The following is a 21,471-nucleotide window of genomic DNA, read 5'->3' as shown; positions in this document are numbered from 1 at the left end:
TGTACATTACACCATACAGACATGAGACAGAAGGAAATGTGTAAGTGCTGAAGGTCTGGGCAAGTGGGAGATGGAGAAGGAAATGTGCAAGTGTCGAAGGTCTGAGCAAGTGAAAGATGGAACTTTGAGTGAGTAAGGTGAAAGGGGTGAAATCCTGCAGCTCTGTAGTATAGGGCATGGATTCAGTGGTCCAGTGTGAGGATGTGATGAGGGCATGATGGGTATTGCTTGTAATTTTTGGGGGAACAGATGGAAATTTTGTGTGAATAAATGCATGATGTGTGGTAGTATGTTGATGATATGGGGATAAGGGGTGGAATGTCCTAGGGTGACGTTACGATGCTTGTATCCCCATTCATGTGTTCTGTTTATGCTGGATATTATGTTCTATGCCTCTAAGACTGGCTCTGAAGAGTGAAAGTTTTGTTTTGGTTTTCTTATCAGCCTGGTGGGACACAGAGACGCGCAGTACATAGTGCTGCTTTTGCTTTTTGCCTTCGCTTTTTGCGTTGCTCTCTCACTCTTGCTTCTGCTTCACTTCTGCTTTCTCTTGCTTCTGCTCATTAGCTAGTTTAGCTAAACTGTCCAAATTTCTTCCTGGACTGTTTCTCCTTTCCTTTTTGAACCATCTCGAACCTGCTCCAGACTGGGACCTGGGAACACCGAGCATTTGCACCCTGTGGCCTGCAGCAGCTGCCCCAGCGCCAGAGGGACTGAGTGACCACCCCCAAGAGAGACTTTCTGAATTTGCCATCTTTTTTCAGAGTGGTGAAAGAGCAGTGTCATCCGGTATTGTTCATTCTGTGTGCTGGGGGTGCTGTGCCTGTTAAATAAACAGGTTTTTCCACTTCTCTCGAAGGAATCCTTCCCAAACTGGCTGTGGGGAGGGGCCATGTGGGTTTGCTTTCTGGAGGGGCCCCCCTTTGGAGATTCTCTCCCAAATTTGCCCTAAACCAGGACACCCCAATATGGAATGGCAAACAGGATAGATTCAGACCAGGGAACTCATTTCATATCAAAGATATTGCAGAAAGTTGTTCAGGCCCTGGCAGTAAAATTGGAATTACACAGGCATAGAGTTCTGGTCAGGTTGAGAGAATGAATCAAACTCTTAAAAAAGCTCTAGTTAAGCTAATGATTGAAACCCAAATGTCATGGATAAAATGTCTCCCTTTGGCCTTATTAAGAATTAGAACCCAACCCCAGTCAGATCTGGGGGTGTCACCCTATGAAATGATGTTTGGGTTTCCCTTCCTGACCTCACCCCAGAAGGCTGCCACCTATGAGGAAGGGGAAGCCAATGCCAAGGAATAAGTGATGTCTATAGCACAAACCTTAGGAGGGCTAAGACATAAAGGGGCAATTCCTCAAACTACCACCCTGGATTTCAGAATCCATAATATTAATCCTGGGGAATTGGGTGATGATAAAGTCATGAAGAGATCAGCCTCTAACTCCTCAGTGGGAAGGTCCCTTTCAGGCACTGCTCACCACCGAATCGGCCGTGCGAGCTGCAGAGCGGGGATGGACTCATGGCAACAGAGTCAAAGGCCCAGGAGAAGAACCCAAAGAGTGACTGTAACATCCAGGCTGGGTGAAACAAGATTGACTCTCAAGCAGAGACTGAAAGACAACCAGAAAAACACCAAGATGCCCAAAAAGCAGAGTCAAACTTCCACCAACCAGCTTGAGAACTGTCTTGCTGTTTTCATGGGTGAGAATTACCAGCATCTGTTGAGGGGAAGTACACAAGGGACTGTAAAAGGTAATGGGACAGCTTCTTCAAAAAAATAAGACAAAAGAAGGAGGGCAAGACCAGGTTGGCCCCTTTGTTTGCTACCAAGAAGGCTCCATAGCCCTGCTGTGGGTAGCAACCCCGTGGGCATGGTAAGGTAGGGACAAAAGTCCATTCCAGACCTCTGTAATTCCTCAGTTGTCTTTTAATTCAACAGGGACTGGAGGGCAGGACCGAGTTGGCCTCTGGACTCACCCCTAAGATGCACCAACTATGGGTAGCAGCCACATAGGCACGGTAGATGGGAGTCAAAGCCACACTGGACCTCTGGGATGCCCTTTTGTCCATTCCTAATGAGTGTGTCTAAGGAAAACCTGAGATTTTTTCTCCTATTCCCACTGTCCTTGCCCACATCAACAGATACTGGTATGACTCATTCAAGAGAGAGAGAAATGTTTTTACTCAATTGTTCAAGCAAAATTACTTATAGATAAAGAAAAGAGGGGTTTGTTATAGATGAGTAATCCTATGGTTGGCTCTCACAATTAAGGGGTGAATATTAAATATATGCTAAGAGAAGTTTTGTAGATGTACAGTTATCCTTCCCCTCCCCCTTGCATTGCTATCACAGGATGGCCTCAGTAGTTGGGGCATTTGGGAGGGTTGGCTTGTTCCTATGGCAGCACCTGACCTCCAATCAAGGTGTGAGACAGTGATCTCCACCACTGGACAGAGAAGAAGGAGTCGATTGACAAGACTTTGGGAGGGGCCAGAGGTATAAAAGACAGAACATCCATTTTGTAGATGAGAACACAATGACTGAATCCTTTGCTCCTGGCGCAGTACTCTTTTCATTATTCAGTTTTCTGTTGTATTCTGTAAAGGTCTTAATAAAGCATCTAAATTTTTTAAAGTGAAAATCGTTTCTAACAGGGGACTGGGGAATGTGGGTCAAGGTTGTCCACACTGGGTCAGCTCCAAAGTACAACTTCACTGACCTGGCCAGATCTCCTCGGGAGAGACCCTGGATCAATATCAATAACAGAAAGCTGCAATCAGCTCTTCTCTAAAGAGAACAGTAATAAAATGCACTCTTTAAAATAGTATTAAATATTACTTAGAAGCTCTTTGAAATATTTCTCCGTAATTGTAAAAGGAAACCTTCCTGCTGAACTGCAAAAGACCAGAGGGAAATCAAGGCAGAGCCATGGTTTGTCAGAACTTGCTGCATCCTAATGAGCCCTGTGGTGCATTTGGAGCTGAGCCCTGGAACCTCAGGGCCTGAGAGGAGATTGCACAAACCTTTCCAGGAGTCAAAGTAAGAGGAAAAACTCAGAGTGCCTCAAAGCATGAATGGGCCCCACTGAGGTCCATCCCCAACACAGGCTCCTCATGGACTCCTTGGAGGAGAGAATTGGAGGCCAGGATGGCACAAAAAACCTCTCAGAGATTAAGTGTGGAAAGAAAAATCCAAAGTACCTTAAAAAATTTGAGTATCTCAAAGCATTACTGAGCAGCACTGAGTGTCAGTACAAAGCTCTCAAGGGACTCATTAAAGCAGATAATTGGGGCCATGATTGCACAAACCTCTCACAGAGTCTGTATCAAAAGGGAAACACCAAGTACCTGAAATAACTGAAGTACCCTGAAGCATTAATGAGCCCCACTGAGTGTTGTTACTGACAAAGCCTCTCCAGGGACTAATTACAGCAGATAATTGGAGGCCATGATTGCACGAACCTCTCAGAGACTCCAAGGCAAAAGCCAAAGTCCTTTGAAAAACCTGCAGTCCCTGCAGGGAGCATTCAGGAGCCCCCAGGGCCATTGCTGAGCAAGGCTCCCCAGGGACTCCTTGCAGCAGATCCTTGAGGCCACTGGGATGTGGGCTAGGGGGGGATGCTGAGGGCAGCACAAGGGGCTGACAGTGCCCAGCCTGGCTGGGGCTGTGCCAGGAGGCCCCAGGGCCTCAGGACAAGGTGTCTCCTCCCAGCCCTTGCTGGCACAGACCCTGCTGTGCCCCAGGGCACCAAGACTTGGCTTCTCTCTGTCCCCACCTGTCATCACTGCCTGCAGTTCTCTGCTCTACCTGGGGCCTGGGGACACTTGCTCAGTCGTGTCCCTCTCTGGGACCCATTAAAAGTCCAAGAAAGTTTGGAGTTGGATTCTGCCTTGGAGTTCTGGAGAGGTTTCTTCAGCTCCCTCTCAGGGACTGATGTCCAGGGCCTGAGCACAAAGGCCCAGAGGCTGATTAAAGTCCTTGTGCTGTGTCTGTGCTGCTGAGCTGGGCTGGGCTCCTGGCCCAGAGGCAGCTCCTGCTCCCCAAGAAGAGCTTCAAAAGCACATTTCTCTAGATGAGCAGCTCTTCTGCCAGCCCAGCAGGGCTGAGGCACTGCCTGCAGCCAGCCCGGGCACAGCCCAGAGGCACAGAGAGCTTCAATCAGTCAGGGCTGGGAAGGGGCTGAGAAGTGCCTGGGGCACAATCACTGCCAGCCCTTGGCACAGGAACCTCTGGCTGCAGGACAATGCAGCTGCAGCTCCTGGAGCCATCTCCTGCAGCTGGAACATGCCAATGCCTGCAGAGCCTGTGAGTGCATTCTCTGCTTGTCTCTTGTGCAGAGCAGCCAGGGGTGCCCAGGGCTGTCCTGCAGAGCAGGGTCCTGCAGCCCAGGGCGCTGTGCTGGGGCAGGGACTCTGCTGCCTGCCAGGGACAGCTCTCAGCCAGCCCTGGCAGCTGCTCCCAGCCCTGGGGGACAAGATCTGGCTGGGAGGAGACAGCTGGTGAGGCTTGGAAGTGTTCTCCTTGTGTGGGGAGGATGCTGCATTGTTCAGGACTGATCCGAGCATGGCATTGAACTGCAGAACATTTCCAAGTAGATGATAGAGGGAGCACAGCAAGGCAGGGATTGCATGTAAGGGAAAATCCTGCTTTTTTAATCTACTGCTCTGGGTTGCCTGGATATGAAACTGCCCATAGATATTCATCTCTCAGTTAAGGCTGGGAAAAATAAATTTAAAAATTCTCTTAGATATGAATAAACTTTGCAGTTACAGAGATCAACAGAGGGCCCCTGAGCGAAAGCTTCAGTGTCGCTTTTCCAGCCTCCTCAGGGTTGCTCTGACGTTGCCATCAGAGCCTGCAGAGCCAGAGCTGCCTCTGGGCAGTGCCTGAGCTGGGAGGGCTCTGCAGGACAGAGCTGAGCCCCCAGGGCTGGGCTGGGCTCTGGCAGCACTGGCAGGGCCCAGCCCTGGGCACAGGGAAGCAGCTGCTGGCAGGGACAGCTCCAGGCAGCAGAGCCCTGGGCAGGCAGTGGGGGGAAAGTGCCCCCAGGCTGTGCTGGGATATTTCAAGTCCTCTCCAAACCCAACTATTCCATGATTACTTTTCTTACAGATCCCCATGCCAAGGCACCACAGCAAATGTCGAACAGCAGCTGCATCAGGCACTTCCTCCTGCTGGCATTGGCAGACACGCGGCAGCTGCAGCTCCTGCACTTCTGCCTCTTGCTGGGCATCTCCCTGGCTGCCCTCCTGGGCAACGGCCTCATCATCAGCGCCGTAGCCTGCGGCCACCACCTGCACACGCCCATGTTCTTCTTCCTGCTCAACCTGGCCCTCGCTGACCTGGGCTCCATCTGCACCACTGTCCCCAAAGCCATGCACAATTCCCTCTGGGACACCAGCAACATCTCCTACACTGGATGTGCTGCTCAGCTCTTTTTCTTTCTGTTCTTCATTGGAGCAGAATTTTATCTCCTGACCATCATGTGCTACGACCGCTACGTGTCCATCTGCAAACCCCTGCACTACGGGACCCTCGTGGGCAGCAGAGCTTGTGCCCACATGGCAGCAGCTGCCTGGGCCAGTGCCTTTCTCACTGCTCTACTGCTCACAGCCAATACATTTTCCCTGCCCCTATGCCATGGCAATGACCTGGGCCAGTTCTTCTGTGAAATCCCACAGATCCTCAAGCTCTCCTGCTCACACTCAAACCTCAGGAGACATGGGCTTCTTGCTGTTAGTGTGTGTTTAGCATTTGGTTGTTTTGTGTTCATTGTTTTCTCCTATGTGCAGATCTTCAGGGTTGTGCTGAGGATCCCCTCTGAGCAGAGACGGCACAAAGCCTTTTCCACCTGCCTCCCTCACCTGGCCGTGGTCTCCCTGTTCATCAGCAGTGGCACCTTTGCTCACCTGAAGCCCCCTTCCCTGTCTTCCCCATCCCTGGATCTGGCCCTTTCAGTTCTGTACTCGGTGGTGCCTCCAGCCCTGAACCCTCTCATCTACAGCCTGAGGAACCAGGAGCTCAAGGCTGCAGTGAGGAGACTGATGACTGGATGTTTACAGAAACATTAAACTGCTGGCCAATTTCAGCAAATCACTTGTAGTAAAAGTTATCTTTGATCCTTCTTGTTCATTTAATTTTGGAGGTTCTTTTCCTTTGTTCTTGTATTTTTATATTGTCAACAAATAAATGTCAATCTCTGTGCCATTTCTCATTTTGTTTCTCTCCACCTTCCCTGTGGCCACAGACTGTGTCGAGGAGGGGCTGTGCTCTCGGTGCCTTTAAAGGAACTAAAGGATCTCCCAGCAGAGTTTTCTGCAGAGATGCCCTTGTGTTGCCTTCTCTGGAGCTGCAGCAGCAATGTCTGTGTGCAGAGCTGGGGCAGATCAGTGCTGGCCCAGCAGCTGTGCCCAGCAGCAGCAGCAGCAGCAGCACTTGGTGTTGCCAGTGCTGCTGCCGTGGCCCTGCCCCGCTGCCCTGGTGGCCCTGGTGTTGCTGCAGGGCCTGAGTGCTCTCGGGGCCGGGCACAGCCCTGGGGGTGGCAGTGCCGGGGCTGCAGCAGGGACAGGCCATGGGCACTGCTGGGGCAGCGCTGACGCCTCAGGCCAGGCCCTGGGGGCTCCAGGCTCCTTGCCCAGGCTCTCTCAAGAACACGGCCAGGCCAATGCTCAGCACAGAAACCCCCGGGAGCAGCCCCAGGCTGGCCGTGGGCAGGCTGGGGGCAAACAGCATGGCTGGGGCTCTGCAAGGGCCCTGGGCCAGACGGGAAGGAGCAGCAGAGCAGGGGCTGATCCATGCCCAGTGCGCTGCACAGCCCAGGGCAGCGTCCCAGAGCGTCCTCATGCAGCTGCCAACAACATCCCCCCTCTGCAGCCCTGGCCTCTCCCCCAGCTCACACAGGTGCCCCATCCTTGCAGGCACAGACACGGCAGCACTGCCTCAGCAGCCCCTGTTTGCATTGCACACAGCAGGGCCAGCACCCCCATGCTGTTGCTGTGGGGACATGAACCTGAGGGAGCACAAATGCCATCAGCCCCTGGGGCCAGCAAGGGCTGGGGGACACCAGGGAAACCACCCAGCTTTGTCCTGGCCTCTGCACTCAGCCAGAAAGTTTGTTCCCATCAGCTGGGAGTTTCCTGTGTCACTGCAGACGCTGTTGCTCAGAGCCAGGGCTGCCTGGCAGCCACCCCCAAACTGCCCTGAGCAATTCCTTGCCTTCTCCTTTGCTTTCTTTACTCTTCCTGCTTCAGATTTCTTCCAACTGCCCACTCCCGTTTCCTGCCCAGCAAAGAGCCCATCCCTGTTTGCCCTTTCCTCTCTGGCCCCACTCCCCATTGCAGTTCCTGACTTGGCACCATGGGAATGTCCCTTGGGCAGCAGGATCATCCTACAAGTGCTGCAGGAATTGTCTGCAGGCTCCTGAAGTGCCTGCTGCTGCTCCCTTGCCAGAGGCACCCCAGGCCAGGGGGGGCACATCTGGGCTGCTGTTTCTGCCTCTGGGGCTCCCTGTTCTGGGCAATGAGGAGGAGCTGCAGAGGCTCTGCAGGACTGACAGGATGGGCTTTGGGGCTGGCAGGAGAAGCTGAGGGACCTGGGCTGCTGGAGCTTCTGCAGAGGAGGCCCAGGGCTCATCCTGCAACTGCTCCAAAGGTGATTCCAGAGAATCCCAGAATCATCAAGGTTGGAAAAGACCTTGGAGATCACCAAGTCCAACCTGTGCCCTGATACTGCCTTGTCTCCCCTGAGCCTCCTCTTCTCCAGGATAAACAACCCCAGCTCTCTCAGCCACTCCTCACAGGACTTGTGCTCCAGACCCCTCCCCAGCCTTGTTGCCCTTCTCTGGACACCCTCCAGCCCCTCCATGTCATTCCTAAATTGGGGGCCCAGAACTGGACACAGCACTCGAGGTGCTGCCCAACCAGTGCTGAGCACAGGGGAAGAATCCCTGCCCTGCTCCTGCTGGCCACACCATTCCTGATCCATAGGAGTTCCAGGGGTTGGATGAGGGACATGGTGGGGGTGTTGGGGAAAATGTGTTACTGATTGTCTGCCATGAAGGGTCTTGATTTTCATATCTATTCAGACTACATTAGAAGGTGCTGAGTGTCAATATCAGTTGGACATTGATGATATCAATCGATTAACAAGAAAAGAAAACCAAAGAGTACATAACAATTCTCCTGGCATTTTTTCAATATAGCAGATTCAATTAAAATACTCTTCTGAAATCTGTCTGATTAATCACAGAAGAAATGAAAACATAGATTATTCCCAGAGGTTTTTCTTGCTCAAGTATTTTGAACAAATGTTTGGGAGCCTTTGTCACCGAATTCCTGAAGTGAAGAGCTCCAGATAGAAGAGGCCTCTGGAGCAGTAAAATTCATCAGCAACCTCCAAGTGGCTGAGGATCCATCCCCATCAGAGCAGCAATGAACAGAAATGGGCACAGCTTTGTGGCTGCTGCCCCAGCTTTGGTATGGGCCCTGGGCCTGGAGTAGGAGCAGCTCTTGAGGGCCCCAAGGCCGGGGCTCTGGTGCTGCCCTGGGCAGATGGGATGGCAGCAGGGGCTGCAGAGCTCTCAGCACCTCAACCCCAGGGGAGCAGGGCAGCCAGGGAGCCTCCTTTGGCCTTGGCCCAGCATCTTCCCCCATGGCTGGCGCTGAGTCCTGTGGCAGCTGCAGCTGCTGCTGTGGCCTTGGCAGGGGCTGAGGCCGTGGGGCCAGTGGCCAGAGCAGCCTGGCCTGAGCACAGCTGTGGGGCCAGAGCCGGCTGGGCTGGGCTCAGAGAGGCCCTTGGTGCTGCCCAGAGCTCAGGGCAGCTGGCAGAGCTTGCAGGGAGCTGGGCTGGGCTCCGCGAGCGTGGCCCAGAAACCATCAGTGTCCATCTCAGCCTGGCTGAGCATGCAGGGGCAGGACTCAGGCCAGGCCTTGTGGGGCAGGGCCAGCGCCTGTGCAAGGCATTGCAAACAGGCAAGTGGCCCAGAGAGGAGGCTGCTCTGTGCCCTTGGTGGCATGGACAGAGCAGGGAGGGGGCCCAGGACATTTGTCAGCGTCAGCCTCTGTGCCCATGTGTTGGCAGCCCTGGCTGCTGAGTCCAGCTTTGGCCTGGGCTGAGTTTGGCTGTGGCCCAGCTCCATCCTCCTGTGCGGCTCAGGGCCTGTTCCCGGCCATGGCCAGCCCTGGCTGCCTCTCTGCTGGCCCAGAGGCCGGCAGAGCCCGGGGCAGGGCTGTCTGTGCAGCCCCACAGGTGCCACGGGCTCTGCAGGAGCTGGCAGAGGCTGCCCAGCAGGGAGGCCATGGGGCACAGAGCCCCAAGGCTGCTGTGGGCACCACGGCACAGGGGCCGTTCCCAGCCACAATGCTCCTGGCCTGGGCTGGGCCAGCACAGGGGCTGGGCCACCATGGCTGGGCCAGCACAGGGCCACAAAGGGGCCACGCAGCCGCTGCCGGGGCTGACAGCAAGGCCAGGCACACACAAGCAATTGCTGAGCATGATCTGCGCTGGCCAGGCCTGACTGTGCCAAAGGCAGAGCTCAGCTGCCCTTGGGGCTGCAGCAACACTCCAGAGCCCAAAGAGCCTCCATGGCTGGGCTGGAGACCAAGGCTGCAGCAGGGAAATGCAGGGCTGCTGCGGGATGGGGAGGCCATTGAATTCCAGCACACACCTCAGCTCTCTGATGATCCCAGCACCCTGCTGGGCCCTGTTTCAGACTGGAGCAGAGCAGATGTTGATGGGACAGGAGCCCTGCGGGGCTGTCAAGGACCTGCAGCTTGCAAGGTGCTCTGCTCTCCCTCAGGTGCTCTGGGAGAGATCCAATCCCAGCTGGGCACCTCAGGGCACAAGTGGCGCTGCCTGTTGATGGGCACACAGCTGATGTCTGCCTGGAAAGGGGCACAGGTTTTAATTCCTGTTAGTTTTATAATATACAAGCAAATCTTTGTTATCTGGGTCACTTGAGGATTTTAAGTAATGGCAACGTTTTCCCACCAGGAAGAGGAACTTCCTGGATCTACTGGATCCTTCTACTGATGTCACGGGAAGAAATACAGATCTTCCCCTCTGCCACTGACATTCAGTCTAATATTTAATGACCACCTTCCTTCAGGTTTATTGGCTACAGGTTTCCAGCTCTCCTGTTTAAATGGCTGTGTCTAAGGACATCTCTTCACTGGATCAGCTGGATCTATGTCCTTCCTGCTACTCTCAGATTTCCTCCTCCAGATGCTGTCTGGTCATTTGAACGCCTCTCAGCTGACTGGTTTCATACTTTGAACTTCAGGGAGTGGCCAAATATTTCATGTTAAAAAAAATATGAATTGAGTATCTCACTGTGGTTATACCTATCACTGAATTTCCATTTCTTATGTATTTGCTTAAAAACTATTCCTGTTCAGAAAGCCGTGGGGGATGGTGGACATGTCAGATGCTGCTGGGACATCCCAGAGAGCTGAGGGAAGAGCTGTGATGGTTATTAAACTGTTCAAATGTTCAGCTTGTGTTTGTTGGCAAGAAATCTTTCTGTGCCTCTGAGTGTCAGCAGGCCCTGAGCTCAAAGGACACAAACCTGATGAGTTGTGGTTCCCACTGCAGGGGCTGCACTTGGACCTTGGCTCTGCACAGGAGAGCTCTTCATCCCCTTTCTCTCTTTTCCTCCCTCTGGGCATGGAGGGAGCTCCTGGCTTCAGCCTGTGACTCGTGTGTGCAAAGAGCAAATCTGGGCAGAATCGGGGCAGGGGGGGCTTGGGGAGACCTTGGGATCTGTGCTGGGCACAGAAGGTGTTTTCCACTGCTCTGAGACTGTCTGCAGTGCAAAGTGGATTTAATATCCAGCAGAGGAATGACTTTGGCATTTGATGGAGCTATGCCTTCCCTTGGCTTTGTTGGCTGACAAGAAATAAACATCCCTCTGTGTCTCAGGCAGCTCCTTCTCCAAGGAAAGCAGGTGGGAGTGGGAGCCAAGGAGCTGAAAGCTGCAGGTGCAGCCTGGGCTGGAGGGAGCTCAGATTTGCACAAGGCTGCCCTGAGTGCCAGGGCTTGGATGGGGGAAATGGTGGGGTGGGGGTAGGGACAGAGTCTGATTGATTGTCAGCCATGAAGGGTCTTGATTTGCATATCTATTCCAACTGCATTAGGAGGTATTTGGATTCAGTGTCAATTGGAGATTGCTCATGTCAATGAATTAAAAGGAAAAAAAACCTAAAAAAATCATTTTTCACTGTCTTTGTAAATATAATACCTTCACTTGGAATACACTTATGAAATGTGTTGAATTAACCACAAAGGATTGGAAAATTAAAATCAAATGATTCCCAGAGGCTTGGCTTGTTCAGGTGTTCTGAATGTTAATGAGCCCTGGGACACTGAATTCCTGCACTGAAGAGCTGAAGGCTGAACAAGCCTCTGGAGCAGTGAAATTCAGCAGCAGCCTCCAAGTTGCTGAGGATGTCAGCAGCCCCCAGTGAGGCCATCCCTGCCCAGAGACCGTGGGGGAATGGGCAGACAAGGAGAGCGTCCCTGGGGCTGGGGCAGCACAACTCAGAGGCACCAGCGGCTCCAGCTGGGCAATGGAGTGTGGAATGTGGCTGGGAAAGCCCTGCCTGGGCTGGGCCAAGCAGCACACACAAGCCCTGACCCCCATCCACTAAAAAACTCTCTCAAGAAGACATTTAAAAGGAATTACAATTGTTTGTGTACACTTAGTGTGATACACTGGAGAAATATCAGCAAGAGATTCTCAGGAGCTCTAAACAACAAAACAGGAACTTTACTGGGTACTTTAGAATATCACAGAAACTTTGGCAAAAGGTTTATTACAACATTCAATCACCAAGAAACACTTCTCATAACATTAACTTTGCTCATTCAACTTCACAAACTCTAAGTCTGTTCCATTTTAAGTTACTCAAATTTTGGAAGAAGAGGGAATAAGGAAAAGACAAATAAGATTTAGAGAAGCACACACAGAGCTTCCAACTCCTGGATTCCAGTGCAGTTCTGATGGAAATTCCAAGAGGAGGTAGGGTCAAGATGTGTGCTTGCCTTGTGGTCAGCCTTCAATACCCCTTGGTCTCCCTGGGCCCTTCCCCCAGGTTGGGCTTGGGCTCATTTGGTCCCTCAGGAGCTGGGCTGGGGCTGCAGAGGTGGCTGTGGAGCATTGCCTGTGCTGTGCCAGGGACTGGCAGCCACTGCTGGGCTGGGATAGAGGCTCTGGGGGGACTGGGGTTCCAGTGCAGGGCAGGGCTGGGCTTCCAGGGCAGGGCAAGGCTGCACCTTCCTCCCCCAAACACAAACTTCTTTGAGCCACAGTCTCCTTCAGTCTGTCACAACAGGCAATGTTGGAGGCGAAATCCCAATTCTGGCCATGGGTGCCTGGCCAAGAAGGACAGTTCTTTTCCATAGGAAGGAAAGCACAGAGCTCCAGTGTTTGGAAGGAAGGTGAGAGCCTCACTAGGCCAAGGCCATTCAGACGTGTCAGAAATGACATATTTTGTCTGGGAGCTATCTTTGGATGTAGGGAATTTTGGAGGTGGAAGTCCAATCTCGGCCATGGGCACCTGGAGAAGCAGGACAGTTCTTTCCCATGGGAAGGAAAGCACAGAGCCTTCCCCAGTGTTTTGGGGACAGATGGGAGGTGACCCTTGTAAAACCAATGCAAGACAGACTTGTCCTGGCAATATTCCTATGGGAACAGTCCCTGGATATAAGGAAATTTGGAAGTGAAATCCCAGTTCTGGCCATGGGTGCCTGGCAGAGAAGGACAGTTCTTTTCCATTAGGAAGAAAAGCACGGAGCCCCAGTGTTTCAATAGCAGATGAGAAGAGACCCTCAACATTCCAGGGTCATTTGGACCAGTCAGGCAGTCGACGGGAGGCTCGACCAGCCAGACCTGTTCCATGTTCCCTTGCTTTTATGAGGTCCTGCAGTATCACCATGGTCCCCTGGGTTCCATGGGGCCCCACAGTGTCCCAGTGGTGCTTTGATTCCATGACGCCTTGCAGTGTCACAATGGTCTCCGTGGCTCCCCAGGCCCCAAAATGACACGGGACTCCTCTGTTCATGAGCCCTGCAATGTCACAATGGACCTTGGACCCTGGGGGTTTGCAGTGTCACAATGGTCTCCTTTGGCTCCACAGTGTCACAATGGACCATTGATGACACAAGATCCCAAAATGTCACAACGGACCTTTGGTTCCATGCAGCCCTGCAGTGTCACAAAGGCCTCTTGTTTTCACGAAGGCCCACAGTATCACAACGGTCCTCTTGGTTCTGTGGGGACTCCCAGGGTCACAGTGGTCTCACTGGTTCCATGAGGCCTCACAGTGTCACAATGGTCCCTTGGTCTCACAGGGCCCCACAGTGTCACAATGGTCCCTTGGTTCCATGGCCCTGTGCTGCTGCATTCCCCCCTCCCCTTCTCAGGCCGCCCTGCCAGCTGAGAAATGCTCCTTGGGGCTCGGCCTTGGCCAACAGCCCCTGGGCTCAGCTCCTCTGCAGCTCATCACAAACACTGTCTGCCCCAGGCACTGCTGCTGCCCAACCAGCTCCTGCTTTCTGGAGGAGCAGCCCTGGGAACTGGTTTTATTCCCTCAGTGGCACAACATCCCTGTTCTCACACTGCCAAAGAAAGCTGTTGATGCCAAGTGCAGCCAGAATGAACCATTGCTGGGACTGAAGCCCCTCTCTTGGGGCCCTGCAAACAGTGCTCCAAAAGGAGCCCTTGGAGCTCTCCTGGGCCAGCGACTCCCTCTGAGTGGGGCCTCTCCCAGCCGGGAACTCTCCCGTTTGCTGCACTCGGGGATCCCCAACAACGACGGAGCCTGGGCTGATCCCCCCACTCCTCCAGACTCAACCCTTCACCCGCTGGGGAGATGCCACAGGATCCACAGGGAGCATTTCCTGCCCTCAGGGAAATTTCTCCCAGGTGCCTTGCACTGACTCTTGGTGTCTGTGTGCACACAGGAGTGCCTGTGCTGGGGAAATGTGGCAGAAATGCTGCTCTCTGAGGGGTTTGAGAGCCTTGGATAGCTGAGTTAGTCAAATATCCAGATATCAGTAAGTAATGTTAAGTCACAAGGCCTAAGCTAAGTTAAATGCTGCTAAGAGTTGTTCTTTTGCTAAGTTGTGCTGTTTAATTTATTTCTTAGCTAAGTTGAATAATAAATGGTATTACTCTGTTAAATTGCTAAGTCATATGTTTTAAGTTTGGTTAAGTAGTGTTAAATGCATTTCTTTTGCTAAATTATGAAATTGAAGGTATCAGTTAAGGTTAAAGTATAAGTTAAGTCCTGTTAAGTTTGAGCTCTGTAATTGTTTAGGCCATATTCCTTTTATCCTTGCCCTCACTGTCCTTGTGTCACACACACACACACATGGACAGTTCTCTGTTCATTTCTGGTTTGATTGCTGGATTCTGTTTGGTTTTGTTGTTGCTTTGTTTCCTTGGTGTGCCTGAAGTGTCCAGTCAGGAACACAGTGACTCTTGCCAAGGAACTTTGTGCTGCTGTCTCTTAATATTCAATCTGTTTTTTGCTGATCCCTTGCTGGGGATGTTTTCAGTGCTCTCAAGGCCTCGTTGGTACCAGGGTGAAGGAGCCCTGGCCCAGGCTCTGGCCCTGGGGGACACGGGGATGCTGCTGGGGGGTCCCTGTCCCCCTGTGCCACCCCCAGGGCCCCGGCCCCCTGTCCCCGTGTCAGGCTCTGGGGTCGATCTCGTGGAACATCCTCTGGGGGAGGCTGCGGCGCCGGGGGTGGGGGGACCCAGGGGCACAGGGGACCCCGCTGTGCATGAGCAGGGTTGGACTGCTCTGGGGGGAACTGTGAGGGGGGCTGGGGCAGAGTGACCTCCCCAGTGACCTCACACAGCCCCTGTGATGTCACACAGCCCCTGTGACGTCACAGAGCCAATTCAAATATGTAACTTTGTTATGTCATACTGCAGTGCTGTGATGTCACAGAAGACTGTAATATTACAAAATTACCCTGTGATATCACAATCTGTTCTGTGATGTCACAGCCAGCTCTGTGATGTTACACAGCCACCTGGTGATGTCACAACCCACTCTCTGATGCCACAGATCCATACTCTATGGTGGCAGAGTCTGCTCTATGGCCTCTCATCCTACTCTGTGATGTCACAACCTGCTCTGTGATGTCACAACCCTCTCAGTGATGTCACAAAACCCTCAAGAACTCATTTACATTGGAACACTGAAGTTTCTTGTATTTTGAAGATATCCCTGTCAGGGACACAACTGAGAAAGTGTGTCCAGGTTCCAGGTAGAGCAGAACACTGGTGGCAGTGATGACAGGTGGGGACAAGCAAGGCAAAGGTGTCTCTGGTGCTGAGCAAACCTGCGCCTCTGTGCCTGCAGGCTGTGGGCATCCCCCGGCTGCCCCACCTGGCTGGGCCCTTCCTTTGCTGACAGCTCTGCCTCCTGCCTGCCTCTGCCTGCCCACACAAAGCCTTGGGCTGCTTCAGGCTCCTTCTGGGGGATGTGCAGCACCACAGCCCTGCCCTGGCTGGAAAATTCTTTTGTTTGGTGTCCAGCCTGGGCCTCCCCACTTGGTATTAATTCTTCCTTTCTCCAGCTGTTCTCTACTATGTGAAAAGGATCCACCATCTCTGAAATCACTCTTTAATCCCTCCCAGGGCTTTCCTCTGCTGTCCTCAGTCTCCACCCCACTGAGCACAGATCTCCTGTGTCCCTATAGAGTGGTCAAGTGCTTGAGGCCAAGAGCACCTGGACAAGAGGCACAGTTCTTTTCCATAGGAAGGAAACCACAGAACCCCAGGGTTTGAAGGCAGATGAGAAGCAGTCACCAGAGGCCAAGGCCAGCGAGACCTGTCTGTCCTTGCAGCTTTTGTCTGAAAGCAGCCTTTGGATATATCGGGAGTTTTGGGTGTGGAATTCCATTTCAGCCACGGGTTCCTGGATTGGAATGACAGTTCTCCATAGGAAGGAAAGGGCAGAGCCCCGGTGTTTCAAAGGCTGATGAGAGGCAGCCCCAAGGAGGCCAAGGCAGCCAGATCTCTTGTCAGGGAAGAATCCTTGGAGAGACAGAATTTGGGAAGCCAAACCCCACTTTTGTCTATTTGGCTCTAGATGAGAAGGACAGTTCTTTTCCATAGGAAGGAACGTGCAGAACCCCAGTGCTTCAAAGGATGATGAGAGCTGGCCCTTAGCAAGCCGAGGGACCCTAGATAGTCCTGAAAGCTTTTGTCTGGAGCTGTCCTTGGATTTAAGGAATTCTGGAGGCGAATTCTCAGTTTTGGCCATGGATGCCTGGACATAAAAGATGTTTTTTCCCATGAGAAGAAAAGCACAGGCCCCTGGTGTTTTGAAGGCAGATGAGACGTGGCCCCCAGGAGGCCAAGGCCAGCCAGAGCTGTCTGTCCCTCCAGGTGACATATGGGAATAATCCTTGGATATAATCAAATTTGGAGGAGGAATCCCAATTTCAGCCATGAACCCCCGGAGGAGAAGGACAGTTCTTTCCCACAGGAAGGAAAGCACACAACTCCTGGGTTTCAGGGGCTGATGAGAAGCAACCCTCAATATGCCAAGGTCAGCTGGACCAGTCAGGCAGCCCCCAGGAGGCCCAGACCTGTTCCGTGTTCTTGGATCCTTGGGGCCCTGCAGCATCACAATTGCCCCTTAGTTCCATGAGATCCCGTAGAATCACAACAGATCTTTGTTTCCATGAGGCCCAGTGATATAACAATGGTCTCCTTGGCTCCACAGTGGCACAATGGCCCCTTGATTCCATGAGGCCTTGCAGTGTCAAAATGGTTTCCTTGTTTCCATGGGACTGAGAATGCCACAATGGCCCCTTGGTTCCATGAGGATGCAGAGCCCCAAATGGCCCCTTGGTTCTATTGGGTTCCTCAGGGTCACAATGGCCCCTTGGTTCCACCAGGCCTGGATGTGTCACAATAGTCCCTTGCTTCCATGAGGCCTTGTAGTATCACAATGGCCCCCTGGTTCATGAGGTCTTTGGTATCACCATGGTCTCCATGATTCCATAAGGCCTTGCAGTGTCACAATAGACCATTGGTTTCACTGAGCCCCACAGTATCACTGTGGTCCCCTTGGCTCCAAGAGGCTCTGAAGTGCCACAAAGGCCCTTTGGTTTCACAAGGCCTCCAAGTGTAAAAATGGCCTTATGGTTCCATCATGCCCCAGACTGTCACAATGGTATCCTTGGCTCAATTGGACCCTTCATCCCATGGAGACCCACAGGGATCTATGGAGTCCCCTTGGTTCCATGAGGCCCTGCCATGCTATAATGGCCCCTTGGTTCCAATGGGTCCCAAAGTGTCAGAACAGTCTCCATTGTTCCATTAGGCCCACAAAGTCACTGTCATCCCCTTGGTTCCACAAGGGTCTCACAGTAGAACAGTGGACTGCTGGTTCCATGAGGTTCCCCAGTCACAATGGTCACCTTGGATCCACAGTGTCACAGTGGCCCCTTGGCTCCATGTGGCCACACTGTGTCACAATGGCTCGTGGTTCCATGAGGCCACACAGTTTAACAAGGGACCCTTGGTTCCACAAGGCCTTGCTGTGTCACAATGGATTTCTGGTTCCATGAGCTTTCACACTGCCCACAGCAGTCTCCTTGGTTCTGCAGGGTCACCATGGACCATTTGTTCCATGAGGTTCCACAGTAGAACATGGTCACCTTGGTTCTGTGAGGTCCTGCAGTGTCACAATGGGCCCATGGTTCCACCAGGCCTTGCTGTGTCAGAATGGCCCTGTGTTTTCCAGAGGTTTTTCAGTGTCACAATGGTTTCCTTGGATCTGCAGTTTCACAATGGACCATTCGATCAATGTGGCCCCAATGTGCCAAAATGGATTTTGGTTCCATGGGGTTCCATGGTGCCACAATGGACCCTTTGTTCCATGAGTTTGCTCAGTGTCAGCTGACTCCTTGGTTCTGTGAGGCCTCGCCACAATCAAATAGCTGAAATATCAGAATAAGACTCATTAACACTAAATTGCTGCTTAAGAGGGTATCATTTATTCAGGTCTGAGATCTAGTTGGGGATAACTCCTAACCCTGTGTGGACGTGTAATGCTACCAGCGTCACTAAATGTGTATTACAATTTCCCCATTACCATAAAATCCACTGTAAGTTCCCAGTTTCAGTCCTTCTTATTTCTGCCACTAAATTCTTGAGCCAGATGTCTTCTTGTTTTCCAACCATCCTTGCTGGGAAAGCAGCCCCTGCCTGCCTTGTTCCTGTGCTGAAAGTTCACAGGCACAGTAAAAATTGAATGAACCCTTTCGGTCTGCCCTGCTTTGTGTGGGCAGGCAGAGGCAGGCAGGAGGCAGAGCTGTCAGCAAAGGAAGGGCCCAGCCAGGTGGGGCAGCCGGGGGATGCCCACAGCCTGCAGGGACAGAGGTGCAGGGCAGGGACACCGTAGGACAGCCTGGGCTGCACAGGGCACAGGGATGGGCAGCAGCTGCAAGACAGCCCTGCCAGAGCCAACTTGGGCAGCACTTTGGGCATGGCAGACACAAAGAGCACCAAAGCCCCAGAGGGTCATTAAAGTCCTTGTGCTGTGTCTGTGCTGCTGAGCTGGGCTGGGCTCCTGGCCCAGAGGCAGCTCCTGGCAAGGGCAGCAGTGCTGCAGAGAGACAGCTCTGGCCAGGAGCAGCTCCTGTGCACAGCCCAGCAGGGCTGGGGCACTGCCAGGGCCCCTCAGGGACACCAGCAGGGCACAGACAGAGCTCCCAGGGGCTCAGCACTGGCAGGGGCTGTGGCATGTCCCAGAGGGGGCTGTGTCACAGCAGCTCCTCTGTGCCTGTGTCATCGAGGCACAGAGCAGCTGTGATGTCAGCAAGGGGCTGTGTGACAGCTGAGCACGGTCACAGATTGGGCTATGACATCACAGAGTTTGTGGGGAGAGGTCATTGAGCAGCTACAGGAACATAGCGGGGATTCTGTGACATCACAGAGCAGACTGTGACATCACAGCATGACTGTGTGACATCATAGAGCAGGAAGTGATGTCAAAGTGTGTGCTGTGACATTCCAGAGTGGCAGTATGACATCACAGAGAGGGTTTTGTGACATCACACAGCTGTCTGTGACATCACAGAGTAGGGTGTGAGACCATAGAGCAGATCTTGCCATCATAGAGGGTGGCTCTGTGACATCATAGAGCAGGCTGTGACATCACAGAACAGACAGTGGCATCACATGGGGGCTGACATCACAGCATCTTCTCTGACATCACAGTGCAGCTGCATGTCATTCTGGGGTGATATCTCAGAGTTGGCTCTGTGACATCATAAGGGTGCTATGTGACATCACAGGAGGCTGTGTGACATCACAGGGGCTGTGTGAGGTCACTGGGGAGGTCACTCTGCCCTGGCCCCCTCACAGCTCCCCCCAGAGCAGTCCAACCCTGCTCGTGCACAGCGGGGTCCCCTGTCCCCCCGGGTCCCCCCAACCCCGGTGCCGCAGCCTCCCCCAGAGGATGTTCCACGAGATCGACCCCAGAGCCTGACATGGGGACAGGGGGCCAGGGCCCTGGGGGTGGCACAGGGGGACAGGGACCCCACGACAGTGTCCCCTTGTCCCCCAGGGCCAGAGCCTGGGCCAGGGCTCCTTCACCCTGGTACCAACGAGGCCTTGAGAGCGCTGAAAAAATCCCCAGCAAGGGATCAGCAAAAACCAGATTGACTATTAAGGGAAATCAGCACAAAGTTCCTTATCAAGAGTCACTCTGCTCCTGACTGGACACTTCAGGCACACCAAGGAAACAAAGCAACAACAAAACCAAACAAAATCCAGGCAATCAAACCAGAAATGAACTGAAAACTGTCCCTGTGTGTGTCTGTGACACAAGGACAGTGAGAGCAAGGATGAAAGGAATACGGCCCGAAAGCTTAACAGAGCTCAAACTTAACAGGACTTAACTTATACCTTAACCTAAACTGATACCTTTAATTTCAAATTTGAGCAAAAGAACAGCATTTAGCAGGATTTAATCTAATTTATAACCTATGACTTTGCAAGTTAACAGAGGATTAACATTTAACAGTATTTAACTCAGCTTATAACTTATATTAAACATAACAATTTAGGAAAAAAACAACTCTTTTCAGTGTTTAACTTCACTTAGACCTTGTGACTTAACCTTACCTACAGGCAATGGAGGTAAGGTTAAGTCATCCTGGCTGCACTTGGCATCCACAGCTTTCTTTGGCAGTGTGAGAACAGGGATGTTGTGCCACTGAGGGAACAAAACCAGTTCCCAGGGCTGCTCCTCCAGAAAGCAGGAGCTGGTTGGGCAGCAGCAGTGCCTGGAGCAGACAGTGTTTGTGATGAGCTGCAGAGGAGCTGAGCCCAGGGGCTGTTGGCCAAGGCTGAGCCCCAAGGAGCATTTCTCATCTGGCAGGGCGGGCTGAGAAGGGGAGGGGGGAATGCAGCAGCACAGGGCCCATGGAACCAAGGGAACATTGTGACACTGTGGGGCCCTGTGAGACCAAGGGACCATTGTGACACTGTGGGGACTCATGGAATCATGGAGACCACTGTGACATTGCTGGGCCTCATGGAACCAAGGGGACCATACTGACACTGTGTGACTCCATGGAGTGTAGGGATCATTGTGACACTGAGAGGCCCCATCAAACCAAGGGTCCATTGTGACACCGTGGGGCCTCATTGAACTGTGGAGACCATTGTGACACTTTGGGGTGCATGGAACCAAGGGGCCATTGTGACACTGGGAGACCCCATGGAGCCAAAGGTTCATTGTGCATTGTGACGTTGCAAGGCCTCATGGAATAATGGAGACACCATTAAGACACTTCACAGCCTCATGGAACTAAGGGGCCATTGTGACCCTGAGGGGACTCATGGGATCATGGAGACCATTTTGACACTATGAGGCCCCTGGAATAAGCAAAGCATTGTGACACTGTGAGGTCTCATGGAACCAATGAGACCATTGTGACCCTGGGGGTCCCCACAGAACCAAGAGGACCATTGTGATTCTGCGGGGCCTCATGAAACCAAGAGGCCTTTGTGACACTGCAGGGCTGCATAGAACTAAAGCTCCAGGGTGACACAGAGGAGCCTCCTGTCATCAATGGTCCATTGTGACACTGTGGAGCCAAAGGAGACCATTGTGACACTGCAAACACCCAGGGTCCAAAGGTCGATTGTGACATTGCAGGGCTCATGGAACAGAGGAGTCATCTGACATTGTAGGTTCCTGGGGAACCACTTGTGATACTTGGTGGCCTTCTGGAACCTAGGAGATATTTTGACACTCTGGGACCCCATTGAACCAAGGGGACCACGGTGATAATGCAGGGCATCATAAAACCAATGGAACATGGAACAGGTCTGGCCTGTTTGGCCTCCCATGGACTGCCTGACTGGTCCAACTGACCTTGGCATGTTGGGGGTCTCTTCTTATCAGCTGCTGAAACACTG

At 52.7% G+C, this 21,471-nt stretch overlaps 1 protein-coding gene across 1 annotated transcript in view; it reads right to left on the bottom strand.

Annotated features, from left to right (window-relative positions):
- The window catches only part of LOC143692499 (uncharacterized), a 168,912-nt gene that overhangs the window by 130,247 nt on the left and 17,194 nt on the right, over window positions 1-21,471 (bottom strand). The window contains exon 3 of the mRNA XM_077172733.1: window positions 21,304-21,306. Within this exon, the coding sequence (XP_077028848.1) occupies window positions 21,304-21,306 (3 nt within the window). The remainder of the gene's footprint in view (window positions 1-21,303; window positions 21,307-21,471) is intronic.

This window comes from Agelaius phoeniceus (genome assembly GCF_051311805.1).
Source record: "Agelaius phoeniceus isolate bAgePho1 chromosome W unlocalized genomic scaffold, bAgePho1.hap1 SUPER_W_unloc_1, whole genome shotgun sequence".
Lineage (NCBI taxonomy): Eukaryota > Metazoa > Chordata > Aves > Passeriformes > Icteridae > Agelaius > Agelaius phoeniceus.
The sequence above is the reverse complement of the archived record's forward strand: the minus strand, read 5'-3'. Positions and strand labels throughout refer to the sequence as shown.